This window comes from Seriola dumerili, unplaced genomic scaffold (assembly GCF_002260705.1).
Source record: "Seriola dumerili isolate Sdu_G_001 unplaced genomic scaffold, Sdu_1.0 BDQW01000109.1, whole genome shotgun sequence".
Classification (NCBI taxonomy): domain Eukaryota; kingdom Metazoa; phylum Chordata; class Actinopteri; order Carangiformes; family Carangidae; genus Seriola; species Seriola dumerili.
In genome coordinates, this window is record NW_019174364.1 from 1,070,424 (window position 1) to 1,083,750 (window position 13,327).

Genomic DNA, 13,327 nt, shown 5'->3' on the forward strand with positions numbered 1-13,327 from the left:
TTTTTTGACATTTTATGCCTTACTATACTGTGGCGTTTTAATGCGTTAATATACTATGATGTTTTTTGACATATTTATGCCTTACTATACTATGGCCTTTTTTGACATTTTATGCCTTACTATACTGTGGCGTTTTAATGCCTTGATATACTATGATGTTTTTTGACATATTTATGCCTTACTATACTATGACGTTTTTTGACATTTAATGTCATACTATACTATGACGTTTTAATGCCTTAATATACTATGGCGTTTTTTGACATTTTATGCCTTACTATACTATGACGTTTTTTGACATTTAATGCCATACTATACTATGACGTTTTTTGAAATTTTTCTGCCTTACTATACTATGACGTTTTTTGACATTTTATGCCATTCTATACTATGGCGTTTTAATGCCTTACTATACTATGACGTCTTTTGACATTTTTATGCCTTACTATACTATGGCATTTTTTGACAATTTATGCCTTACTATACTATGGTGTTTTTTGAAATTTTATGCCTTACTATACTATGGCGTTTTAATGCCATACTATACTATGACGTTTTTTGACATTTTATGCCTTACTATACTATGGCATTTTTTGACAATTTATGCCTTACTATACTATGGCATTTTTTGACAATTTATGCCTTACTATACTATGGCATTTTTTGACAATTTATGCCTTACTATACTATGGCATTTTTTGACAATTTATGCCTTACTATACTATGGCATTTTTTGACAATTTATGCCTTACTATACTATGGCATTTTTTGACAATTTATGCCTTACTATACTATGGCATTTTTTGACAATTTATGCCTTACTATACTATGGCATTTTTTGACAATTTATGCCTTACTATACTATGGCATTTTTTGACAATTTATGCCTTACTATACTATGGCATTTTTTGACAATTTATGCCTTACTATACTATGGCATTTTTTGACAATTTATGCCTTACTATACTATGGCATTTTTTGACAATTTATGCCTTACTATACTATGGCATTTTTTGACAATTTATGCCTTACTATACTATGGCATTTTTTGACAATTTATGCCTTACTATACTATGGCATTTTTTGACAATTTATGCCTTACTATACTATGGCATTTTTTGACAATTTATGCCTTACTATACTATAGCATTTTTTGACATTTTATGCCTTACTATAATATGGCATTTTTTGACATTTAATGCCTTACTATACTATGGCGTTTTAATACCCTAATATACTATGATGTTTTTTGACATATTTATGCCTTACTATACTATGGCATTTTTTGACATTTTATGCCTTACTATACTATGAGGTTTTTTGACATTTTTATGCCTTACTATACTATGGCGTTTTAATGCCTCACTATACTATGGCGTTTTTTGACATTTTATGCCTTACTATACTATGGCATTTTTTGACATTTTTATGCCTTTGTATACTATCGCGTTTTAATGCCTTACTATACTATGGCATTTTTTGACATTTTTATGCCTTACTATACTATGGCATTTTTTGACATTTTTATGCCTTACTATACTATGGCGTTTTAATGCTTCACTATGCTATGACGTTTTTTGACATTTAATGCCACATTATACTATGACGTTTTTTGAAATTTTTATGCCTTACTATTTTATGGCGTTTTAATGTCTTACTATACTATGACGTTTTTTGACATTTTTATGCCTTACTATACTATGGCGTTTTAATGCCTTACTATACTATGGCGTTTTTTGACATTTTTATGCCTTACTATACTATGACATTTTTTTAGGTTTTTCCAAGCCTTACTATACCATGATGTTTTATGCTTTACTAATGTATGATGTTTTTTTTAGCCTTGCTATACTATGACAATTTTATGCCTTACTATACAATGGCTATGATGTTTATTGACATTCTTATGCCTTACTGTACTATGATGTTTTTTTTCCAAATTTTTATGCCTTACTATACTATAATGTTTTTTAGCCTTGTTATACTATGACGTTTCTTTTTGACATTTTTATCCCTTACTTTATACTATACTATACTACTAAGTATTTTTACTGTGTGGCAATAATATTTTTACTTCAGCAAAGCATCTGAACATTCCCTCTACCACTGTTGTTCAGTGGTTACTAAGTTTAAAAAAAAAAAAAAACATCCATCAGTGGTTGCACGTAATACAAGGATGCTGTGCACCCAAACCCAGACTTTATTTAACGTATAGCAATACAGTTTACCTATTAAATAACACTATGACACTATAATATGATATATCACAGTATCATAGGGATATATGACTATGATACTATCATATAAACATGATATGAAGGACAAAACCAGTTCATCATTTATTTAAGTTACAAATCAAACTCTACCACCACCCTGACTGAAATCCACTGAGGATAACATACTGCATCCCCGGACCATTAAGCAAATATCATGAAAACGTGGTCTAAACACCAGCATGGACCTCTCAAAGGGGCAGGTATGAGTGTGGATCTTGGGGGTTTTAGCAGTGGAGATTTGAATAAAGTACAATCCGTCACAGGGCCACTACACAATTCAAATCTTTGTATGAAAATACAAACGTCTATGGTCACAAAGGTTAAGGTCAAAGTCATTTGTTTTTGAAGCAACAGCACTTGTGTTTTAAATGAGTGTAGAAATATCAAATGGAGAGGACGCTGGCATTTATACCAAAAAAATAAAATAAAATAAAAAATAACTACTTGCTGCAAAGAAAACTTTTGTTGCAGAGCTAAGTGTTAAGCAATCTGGACTTTTCTCCAAATGTTGGAGAGTTTTCACTTGATTTAGTAAACTCCCCTTTAGCAGAGAAGTAGCTGTTATCAGCACAAAAAAAAAAAAAAAAAGTTTTCATCATGGAATACACACTATAAAGATACACACAAATCAATCAGGAGAGAGGGCTGTTCAGGGTTGAAAAGGGCTTATAATTAATAGCCACAAAATAGTGCAGAGACAGAATATCAGCCCCCATTTTACAGTCTGAATTTGAAATCTTTTTGTCTAATGTGAGGAAAGCATCGTGTACTCTGATTATCTACTGTAAGGTGAGTTCCTGAGGCTAGAACAGAAACATGCTTAAATCTGGTTAAATTCACACCTTTGACACTGGAAATATGTACTGCAAGATTTAACAATTTTGATTTTAAATTCTAGTTGATTAAATAGATCTCAGGACAAAACCACTTACATGTTGCAAACTGGAACCACATCTTTGGTTACAAATAAAGCATCAAGCCACCAAAAAAGAAACTACACTGCCTATAAAAAGTAGTCCCTATACCATTTGGACTTTTTCACATTTTAGCATGATTAGCAATTTTGAATCACAGTGGATGTAATTTGGGATGTTTTTGGCACATCATAATAAAAATATTACTCTCAAAGTCAAAGGAAATTTATAAAACAATGACCTGAGTAGAAATAAAAAACATAAAACTGATTTGAAGTCCAATTTCCCAAAACCACAATGTGAAGGCAGATAAATATTCCAACAAATCAGTGACAAGTCTACTGAAAAGTACCAATAAAGAGAGGAATAAAGATGATTTCCAAGGCACTGAATATCCCTAAAACGATCGTAAGAACAGAAAGAGTATGGCACAGCTTTAAATCTGATGAGTGCAGGTCATCCTCAAAAGAAAGAGAAAGAGCACTAGTGAGGCCACTGAGAGGCCAGAGGGCTCGGTGAAGGAACTGCAGCACTTCATGGCTGAGATATAGCAGGAGACATTTCTCAGTCGAAGGTTCACGATAAAGTCAATAGTGAAAAAGCTCACATGAAAGCACAAGGGAAAACATGTCGAGTGTTAACCAAACCCTTCACATGAGAAAAAACACACCATCAAAACCAGGCAGCCTCGTGAGGATGTCCCTCTGCATCAGGTTCCGCAAGGCTTGTGAAGGTAGAGAATATAGTATAAAAAAAAAAAAAAAATCCTGCTGCAATCTCTGGGAGAACTGCAAGTTTATTTTCCTTCAAGACACATATGAAGCCAAAACTATGCAGTAGTGTTTTTAAAAACAACAATTTTAATGTCTTGGGTGACAAAATAAGAGTCCAGACCTCAATCCAGTCCAGAATTAATGGCAGGAGTTGAGCGCTGCTGCCGCAGTCACAGAGTTTGACAGAAGAAAGAGAGAAATGCAGTGTCCAAATGTACAATGCTGATACAGACCGATCTACAAAGATCGTAATAGTTGTAGTAATTTCTGCCAAAGGTTCCTATAATAATTATCGTCTCATAGGTGGTGAACACTTGCACAATAAATTTTGTACTTGTATTCAATTTCGATCCATTTGTGGACATTTTTCACTTTGACATTGTTTTTTTCCCCTCTTAAATCAATGTCAAAAATAAATAATATATCATAATCATATCCACTGTGATTCAATGTTGCAAAACAAAACATGAAAAACTTTGTGTGGGGTGAATACTTTTTGTAGGCACTGCATTGTGTCAATACAGATACTTATTACATGTGTTACAACAGCTGAGCTTTGATAGCTGAGATTAGAAAAGCGGAAAAATAAAACATGGAGCTGTGTAGGCAATTCATGATAAGCTACAGAATCTCCAAAAATATGAATCTACACCAAGGCCAGTGGACAAATACATGTAGGCAAAAGTACTAAAAAAAAAAACAGAAAAAAAAAAAAAAAAATCAAAGAAAAAAGAAAACAACATTGGCTGGCTATTAAGGATATAATATATATATATATATATTACAAAACAATATAACAATATAAATCCCTGTAAAAAGCAATAAATGTTCACATTAGATGTTGTAACACACTTTAACAAAATAAGCCATAAGTACATTATACAAGACAGCAGTGAGATATTTGGACAATATATGAATATTAGGCAGGTAAGAGTCTCTTCACGTGTGATAAAGAGCTTCACGCATGTGGAGCGAAGCCTGAAAACAGTTAGTTTGATCGAGGTGACAAAGTGACATAATGCATGCTGGGCTACGTTGTGATGCGATGTTCATCTTTGAGACATTATTGTAGGTGGATCGCCTTAACTCTCCTGGTCTTCATGCTTCAGGTTCGTCTCATTGCGGTCCAAAGATCCCAGTTTCGTCATGTAGCCAGGATTTAACTCGCTGGATTTAGGCAGTAACACTGATAGTATAGTGCAAACTGGACAGAGCTGCTTTTTCCTCACGTCAACTTAAACAGGTGCAAACGCTCAGCAGGATAACATTTAAGACAAGAAATAAAGGGCAAAAACATAAATATCAAAAAACATTTATCAGTATAAAAAGTAATAAGGTTATTCATTTAATCAATAGTCTGGCAAAAAAGGCCTCAGAAAAGTTCTCAGATTTTTACAAATTAAGTGCCCGTAAGAATGTCCTCAGACGAGCGACTCCAAGCTCTCTGCAGGGTCCGACTCATCTGCAATCACCACCACTCCATTAGTGTCCATGTGCATGGGGCTCAGGCCACACTCTCTGTTACCGACCAGGCTGAGCATGGCTTTGTAAAGGTACTGGTACTCCTCCTGTGCACATAAACACAAACACAGAACAGGTTAACACTATAGATCGTCCCCTATGGTATAATGTTAAACTAAAAAAGTGTTAGAAAAATGACTGCATTAATCATTATTTTAGACATAAACACTGAATCTAATGTAAAAGGGGTCACTCTTGACAAATAAAAAAAACAAAAAAACCTTTTGAAACCCACTGCACACAACCTGTCAAACACCAAATGACAGACAAATAGTGTCTGGTGACCCACAAAACAGAGTGAAATGGAGAGTGAAAATTGGATTTCATTTACTTATATTACTTATATCCCAAGTTAATGCTAATGTTGATGATAAAGTGGCTATGAAATAATATCAGAAATGTTAGCTTGTTGGTTTTTTTGCTGCCCCCTAGTGGCAAAAATGATTTAATGCAGCTTTAAATGTTCCTCTATGATAAAAAAGCAGGATTAATAGATTTTTTTTGGGCCACCTGAGAGCAGCAGAACAAGCAGCAAACACTGACAAATTATTAGTTTATACTTTTGATATCAGCCATCTGCTGCAGCTGCAAGCAACATTGAAAACTGCTGTTGGCCTGAAAACCAAAAGAATTAGTAAATGAAAAAGGCTACAGAGAGCTAAGGGGAGAGAGGTGGGTTAATAACTATCTGTGTGTCCACCGCTATGAGCGACCCCTTTAACACTACATGTAGTCATTTGATTGTTGGTATAAAATCATTGGATCATTGGACGAATGTTGAGCCCAGATCCTTCCTGTTCATCTTTCACATAAACTTACTATATCAGTGAAGACTCCCGGCCTCATGAGATTGATCATCTTAGCCACCTGATAGATGTCGACACATCCCTCATTTTCCAGCTGCTGGGACAGTGTGGTGAGGGCGCAGAGCATTCCTGCTGACACTGCTCCATACCTGAGTGGAAATATTCAGAATCAGCTCTGTAGGACTTGTTCCTGTCTCAAACAGCCTTCTGTTCATGTGTTATTAAACACTATGAATATCACCAAATCCTTTGTTTCACTCCATCACTTCAAATGATACATGTGACAAATGACTTCAAACGTGTAAGGCTGTTTTCTGGTGTGTAGTTTTAGTGCTCAGATCTCATCATCACCTTTACTAATTGCAGACTGTTATGTTATTAACTTAAGTATACTCCTCTGTAACCAATAGGTAAAAAAATACACTGCAGTTAATTAATGGATACAATGTGTGATACAAGCCACCTCTTTCATACAGTTGGTACCATTTATATTACACTAACATGATGCACAATTGCATCATGTTAGTGTAACATAAATGGTATAAATGGATGGGGAGACAGAGTGGCCTGTTATTGAGTCTGTGACAATGTCAGATACAGCCCTAACTGTCTAGCGGCAAGTCGCAACATAAATTATCTCAAGGCATTTCGCAGAGCAAGGTCAACTATTACACTGTTATTGAGAGAAACCCAACAGTTTCCTCCATGAGCAAACACTTGGCAATGGTGGAGAGGAAAACTCCCTTTTAACAGGAAGAAACCTCCAACAGAATTGGACTCAGGGTGGGCGGCTTTCATGCGGTTGAGAGAAGAGAAATGGGGAATTCAATGATGAAGAGTATTCAAGTCACTTATGTCCTCACTAATAGCAGCTGTGCTGCTGTAGGCACAGAGGTCCATAGGAAAGACATCAGCTAGCAATCACTGTAGAAGCTGTTATGGTTGCCTAGTTACTAAGAGAATTTAGAGAGCCTTATTTACCATTTTACTAATACAGAATTTTAGCAAGGACAACTCAAAAGCAATTAAGGAACAGGATTCTTTAACCACTTCTGAACCCTTAAAATCCAGATCCAGATGCAGCCTTTGGGCTTTGCAAAGCACGTAAAACAGTAAGCAAAACCTTATTAAAATCATTTGGTGTGTTTGCCCCTACAAGTTAACTCTCCCTGTGCTGACAGAGGACAACAAAGAAGTAAATTCAATCATACTCATCGTGCACGATGGTGGGACCATCACGGGTCATGGCCTCCTCCTTGATGACACTGATGAGCTCGAAGGTGCTGCTGAGAGGGGCGTCAGGGTTCGGCCATTTAGGGCACTGAAAATGTCTCACCTCCAGAACGTAGTCGTCCTGTCACACATAGGAGAGTACACAGATGACATGACATAAATAATGTTATGGCTGGGATTCTTCATGTCACGATCATAAAAACATTAAGTATGGTGTAGGTAACGATGCAGAGGAGCCCTTACCTGTGTGGCCTCTAAGATGAAGTCATGGATGATGATCTGCTCCTCGTTGGAGAGGCACAGTCTGTCCTTACTGATGAGTGTGACAGTGAAGGCGATGCAGTTCATGGCCTCTTCCCGACTCGGCCAGTAAACAAATTCATCCTCAGCCTGCAAAGAAAAAGCAATTTATTTATCAATCTTTTTCACAAATGCTTCATTTTGCTGTCAATATTCTTTTTTTTGTGAGAATGTCAGTGTTTGTTCGATGCAGCAGAACTCAAGGACAAATAAAAAACTTGATTAGACTTGATTAAAAAACAAATAAACATATTATTATGATTCACTGTTGCGTACCAGTCCCTGGTTGTCAGGCAACATGACAATAATCTGAGCATTATGATCCCAAATCATCCTCCAGAAGTCTGTGGTAGTGTGGGGTAAGGGATGCTGGGTAATGATGAACTCGTTACTCCTGTAGTAACCCTGAGGTGACAGAGGTGAGCTGTTAGTCTTTCTGAAACATAGAACACTTGTACTGATGCATGATTGTGAAAGCTAACAGACAACTGCTAATTTTCCAAGAATCTACAATAAAGAACTAACAGAACCTGTCAATAAAATTGTTCAAGAAACAAACAGTGAGCAAGGATAAAGAAGCTGGACATTGTACCATTATGTAGGATGCATTAATGTAATCTGTTCCTTTCATTCCAGGCAGAGTGGTGAGTCCGACCCTTGCTCGCTCCGCTGTAGAGTGGCAAGGAGATGGAAAAACACACTTTAAATCACAAACCAGGGCTCTATAATATTGCACTGGCTGATAATGCACACATTCATTACCAGTCCTCACTGTTGCTATAGCAACAAGTTTCTCCGTTTCCCCTGTCTGGGAGCCGAGAACGCATATAAAGATTAACTTATAGGATTATGGAAATAGATTCTAATTTTGGAATATGAACTGTCGTTAATAATTTACTGACTGGAAACTGCAGAAAACTACCTTAGAAAATGTCTTGATTCTCATTCCAATTGTCTCAAATTTCAAAAAACAGGGAAAAGTACTCAACAATTGACAGATTTTTTTTGTAATGAAAACCCTTTTAATGCATTTTAACTCATCTTTTCAAGACAGCTGCCCCTACTAATTATTATGCAAACCCACGCTAACCAACCCTCGTGATACTCCTGAATGCAGACTGTGGCAGCTGTACATGTTCGATATGACCTTGCTTGTCCAAAACCACAGCTCAGTTGCAAGCATGCTGTGGTAAAACAGATAAAATACTCACAGGGAACCACTGAGGAATTGCGGTTCTTCTCCTTGTTGCAGTCTTTGTGGGCGCTAAAGCACTCCACAAAGCGCGTGTTGCACTGAGTCAGCAGCTGGTGAGAGAGAATGCAAAGACCAGAAGATCAGAAAATCTGAATTTAGGCCTCAGAGTCACTGGAAATTAAAATCTGACATGAAAAATAAGATTTAATGTTGTTTAACAGCAAAGATTAACACTAAGTCTTTCACATTAATAAAGAGCCTGTGAAGCTCAGGAGGAATTGACATTATGCGGGAGCAATTAGTTTGTCTTTGCTGAAGTTGAAATAGCAGGAGCTTGATGAAACATTCATCAAGCTTTGCATAAGTCAGCAGGGGTGACAGACACGACTTTATTATAGCCAACATCAGAGACGCTCTCAGTCTATTCCCGTCAGGAAATGGAAAGCCTCCGTGCACTCTGCTAACAAGCTTCTGATCCAAAGACCGCCTCAATTTCAGCTGGTGTTGCCACTGCAGACGGTGACAGATTGTCTAACCAGACCAGTCAGATGCCCAGAAGGTTTGCTCACCCTGAACTGCTTCTCCAGCCGTGTGCGGCCTGTCGAGTTGGGCATGAGAATGCTGTTGACATAACTGTGGAGCTGCCAGGCAGGCACCTCTGTCTCTCTGCTCAGGATGGCCTCCATCAGAGCATCGTGGATGAAAACATACTGCTCCTGAGGGGGAGACAGGATTTAGAAAAAAAATCATATATAACAATAACAGATTAAGAAATAAACAATCATATGAAATACATAAATATATATGTAAATACAAACAATATCAACATGCAACTTTTTAAAATTCAGTTTATTATTATGATTTTTTGCTTCCATACAGGTTTTTGAAGTTTTTTCATTTTTATCAAATTCCAGCAGTAACGTGGCAGAGCCAATTACGCAGCCTGTCTGTCTTGACTGACAGACAAAGACTGTAATGAAAAGTGGCATTATGAATTAAAATGGTCATTGGGAAAAAAGATGAATGATGATGAAACTGTAACATTTTATGATAATAATCATGTATGTAATATTCATTTTTTATTTCATGTCTCATTTAAATGTGTTTTTTTTTCTCTTAATTCTGAATGTTCTAGGTCTCCTTTAGAGGGACACAGAGGAGGAAAAATGCTTAGAGAAATAAAGTGAAAAATTTACAGGAAAACAACCAGGGCATCAAGCTCAACATTTACACTGAAGTACTTGTATCAACAAAACAATTAGATATAACAGACAATTAAAATACGTCACATTTACTTTAAATTATTTATTCATGTAATAATTAAATTAAACAACCAATTGTAAAAGAAATATTGACTTGTAAGACTGCTTGACACTTAATAGAGGAAAACTTAAACATGGCCCAAAAAACATGGTTTCACACTTACAGCAAGTTGTCTGTGGACAAACCTGATAGTGAAGGCAGGTGTGATTTAGTACACATAGGGTAAGGAGGACCCAGAAATAATTATTCTATAATAAGTTATACAATCAAATACAGTGAGGTCCAAAGGTCAGAGACTACTTTACCATTCTCAGAGTTTTGAATCCTACTGTACAAAACTGTGGCCTGAGGACAACCAGTGCGGAACTATTCTAGTGTTATACATTCATCTGTATTGTGGTGAGTATATATCAGTTTGTACTGCGTTGCAATGAAATTGCATCAAGTATGACCTTTACTTGAGCCAAACTGAGCAGCTTTTATAACTCCCCATCCATCTTTAATCCTAGATGACCTTTTTTAATGTAGGAGAAGGAACCCAGTTTCCCAGCTCAACTGATGATTTAGGGCTTCTTACCTCAGTCTGGACTAGGTAGTTGCGTTGTGTGCGGATATGTTTGAGAAAATCCAGGACACTGACTGTGCTTTTGTCCTTGATCTGTTGCAGCATGCTGTCAATGACAATGTACGTTCCTGTGCGCCCAACCCCTGCACTGAAGAGCAGAGAGCAAAAAGCGACATGAGCATAATGGCAGGCCCATAGAGGGAGCTGTTAACCAGGTCAGCAAAGAAGAGAGAATAACACTCATAAGTAAAACTCATTTAGCTTGGAGCTTGGGTATAATGAACTGTACCTGCAGTGAACCAGGACAGGGCCCATGTCTGCAGTGCGAGCCGCTGATGAGCGGTTGATGAAGGTGAGCACAGGGAGGGTGTACTCTGGTACTCCCATGTCAGGCCACTGAGTGTAGTGATACTGGACCACAATACGTTCATTTAGCTTCCCTTTTGGATTCCCCTTTTGGCCCTGAAACGTAAGAGCAGAGAGCCAACAATAAGGTGCTAAGTTCTTTACTATTCATTAAAAGAGTTCTGTACTGATTTAGCATAGCACTTTGGTAACATTGTTGGACTCATGACGCACAGTTTAAAACAAAAAAGTAGAACCAGAGATATTGTCTTTTTTTCCCATGCATTCTTCAAAACCTGGCGCCTACATTGCCCACAATGCAACTTGACCCCCAATAGTCCAGTTGGAGACTTGGGTGTGTTTTGCTAGAAGCAGCTAATGTAGCCTTGAGTCTCTAGTCTCAAGCAGAGATGAGGAGCAGATTTGGTAAACTCTCCTCTTTTTACTTTTTAACTTCACACACCAAGTTCTTTTTTTTAATTCTCAAATTTGTAGTCTTCAGACCCAACCAACGCTGACTCAAGTGACATCACTTGAGGACATTTCTCTGACTTCACACAGCTCCCTCTGGAGCCACACAAGGCTTTATACAACTTTTTTTTCACATATGCAGCTGCACTCCTCAGACTTTGATGTGTAAAATCAGAGGAATTTTAATGGTGCAACCTGATTTAGTTAATCACTAGTTTGAAACTTAAGAGTAGAAACTTACAACTTAGGAAGGACTTTAGACAGAAAATTAAGAATAGCTGGTCCAACCTGATTCAGGTTCAAAAAGCAAAAACTCATTAAACAAAACATCTGAAGAAGATTCACCAGTGAGAATAAAGTGTGTTGGACTTTTAGTTACCTTTTTAACTTTAGTGTTCCTTATAAGGAAACGCCGCAGTGTGTAGCAGGCGTGCACTTTGGTGCTTTTCAGCGTCACCACAATGTTTCCATACTGCTCACTGTTTTCTGTCGGCCAGTACTGGTCACATTTCCTCTGAGGGACACAACACACGCAATGAATGATATTTTAACACGTCTGAAACACAGGTATACATTAATTTCTGTTTTCTATTTTCAGTTTGCGAATGATGGAATTGAACCTACTCTCCCTTTCTCCACCAGGTTTGTGATCATGACGATGATTCCAGTGTTCTGCTCCCATACCATCCTCCAAAAATCCTCAAATGTAGACTTGAGAGGACCCTGAGCAGCTATATACGCTCTGGGACGGTTGTATCCCTGGAACAGGAGAGTGGTGGAATATTGTTACCAGTAAGATGCAATCAATGTTGTATCAATTACCCACAACCCCTGGTAGAGCTTATGTGACTGGTTTACTGACACAAGACATTAATAGGTCATGAAATCCACTCCTTCATCTGACAGAAATTGTAAATTCTTATACATTAATCAATATTTTTAAAATAGATATCAAATTTGTATTGTTCTCGCTGTCGATTTTTATGATTTTGATACCTCAATTGATATTTTAAATAAAGCAGTCAGCATGGCATTTAGCACCATGAATAATTCTTTTCACAACGCACTCTTGTTTCATTCATGACAGCGACAAGCAGGGGGATTTCACAACCTTTCACACACAAAAAAAGGAAAACTAATAAGATCTTCATGAAGAAGACTAAACCTTGAATGATTCTACCATGTCAAGTGGTTGGTAAAACTCACATCCACATAGTTGGCGTTGATGTAATCTGAATGTTTGGCATCTTTCCCCGCCAGGGCTCGTAATTTCACCCTGCTGTGGTCATCTAGGGAAAGCATTGACATATTTGGGTGAATTATTAAATGGATGAAAACGTGTTATTAAAACATTATTGGATTCCGCAGCAGTAGACATCATAATCAGATTTTACAGCTGACTCACAGGCCACAATGTTGATGTATCGGTTTTTGTGCTTGTTGTCAGGATGATTGGAATGCTCTGCTGTAATTTTCAGGTCTGCTGTCGAGCGTTGGACCTCCTGGAGAGAGGGAGACATAGGCAGATGGATTTTGTTAAATGAGGATAAACGATGTAATGAATTACCCTTGGAAAGGGAATTATATTTACTTAAAGTGTGACAGTGTTTTCATTAAAAACTGCATGTTTTTATTTCTTGAAGTAAAACTTCTCAGATTTCATAT

At 37.1% G+C, this 13,327-nt stretch overlaps 1 protein-coding gene across 1 annotated transcript in view; it reads right to left on the reverse strand.

Annotated features, from left to right (window-relative positions):
* Positions 1-4,713: 4,713 nt before the first annotated feature.
* Positions 4,714-13,327, reverse strand: part of LOC111222827 (receptor-type tyrosine-protein phosphatase gamma-like) — a 47,911-nt gene continuing 39,297 nt past the window's right edge. The window contains exons 15-28 of the mRNA XM_022746682.1: positions 13,068-13,164; positions 12,869-12,951; positions 12,287-12,421; positions 12,042-12,176; positions 11,136-11,308; positions 10,859-10,994; positions 9,588-9,734; positions 9,035-9,128; positions 8,416-8,492; positions 8,100-8,228; positions 7,767-7,913; positions 7,502-7,644; positions 6,304-6,439; positions 4,714-5,531 (exon numbers count right to left, since the gene is read on the reverse strand). Coding sequence (XP_022602403.1) covers positions 5,385-5,531; positions 6,304-6,439; positions 7,502-7,644; positions 7,767-7,913; positions 8,100-8,228; positions 8,416-8,492; positions 9,035-9,128; positions 9,588-9,734; positions 10,859-10,994; positions 11,136-11,308; positions 12,042-12,176; positions 12,287-12,421; positions 12,869-12,951; positions 13,068-13,164 — 1,779 coding nt within the window. The 3' untranslated portion in view covers positions 4,714-5,384. The remainder of the gene's footprint in view (positions 5,532-6,303; positions 6,440-7,501; positions 7,645-7,766; positions 7,914-8,099; positions 8,229-8,415; positions 8,493-9,034; positions 9,129-9,587; positions 9,735-10,858; positions 10,995-11,135; positions 11,309-12,041; positions 12,177-12,286; positions 12,422-12,868; positions 12,952-13,067; positions 13,165-13,327) is intronic.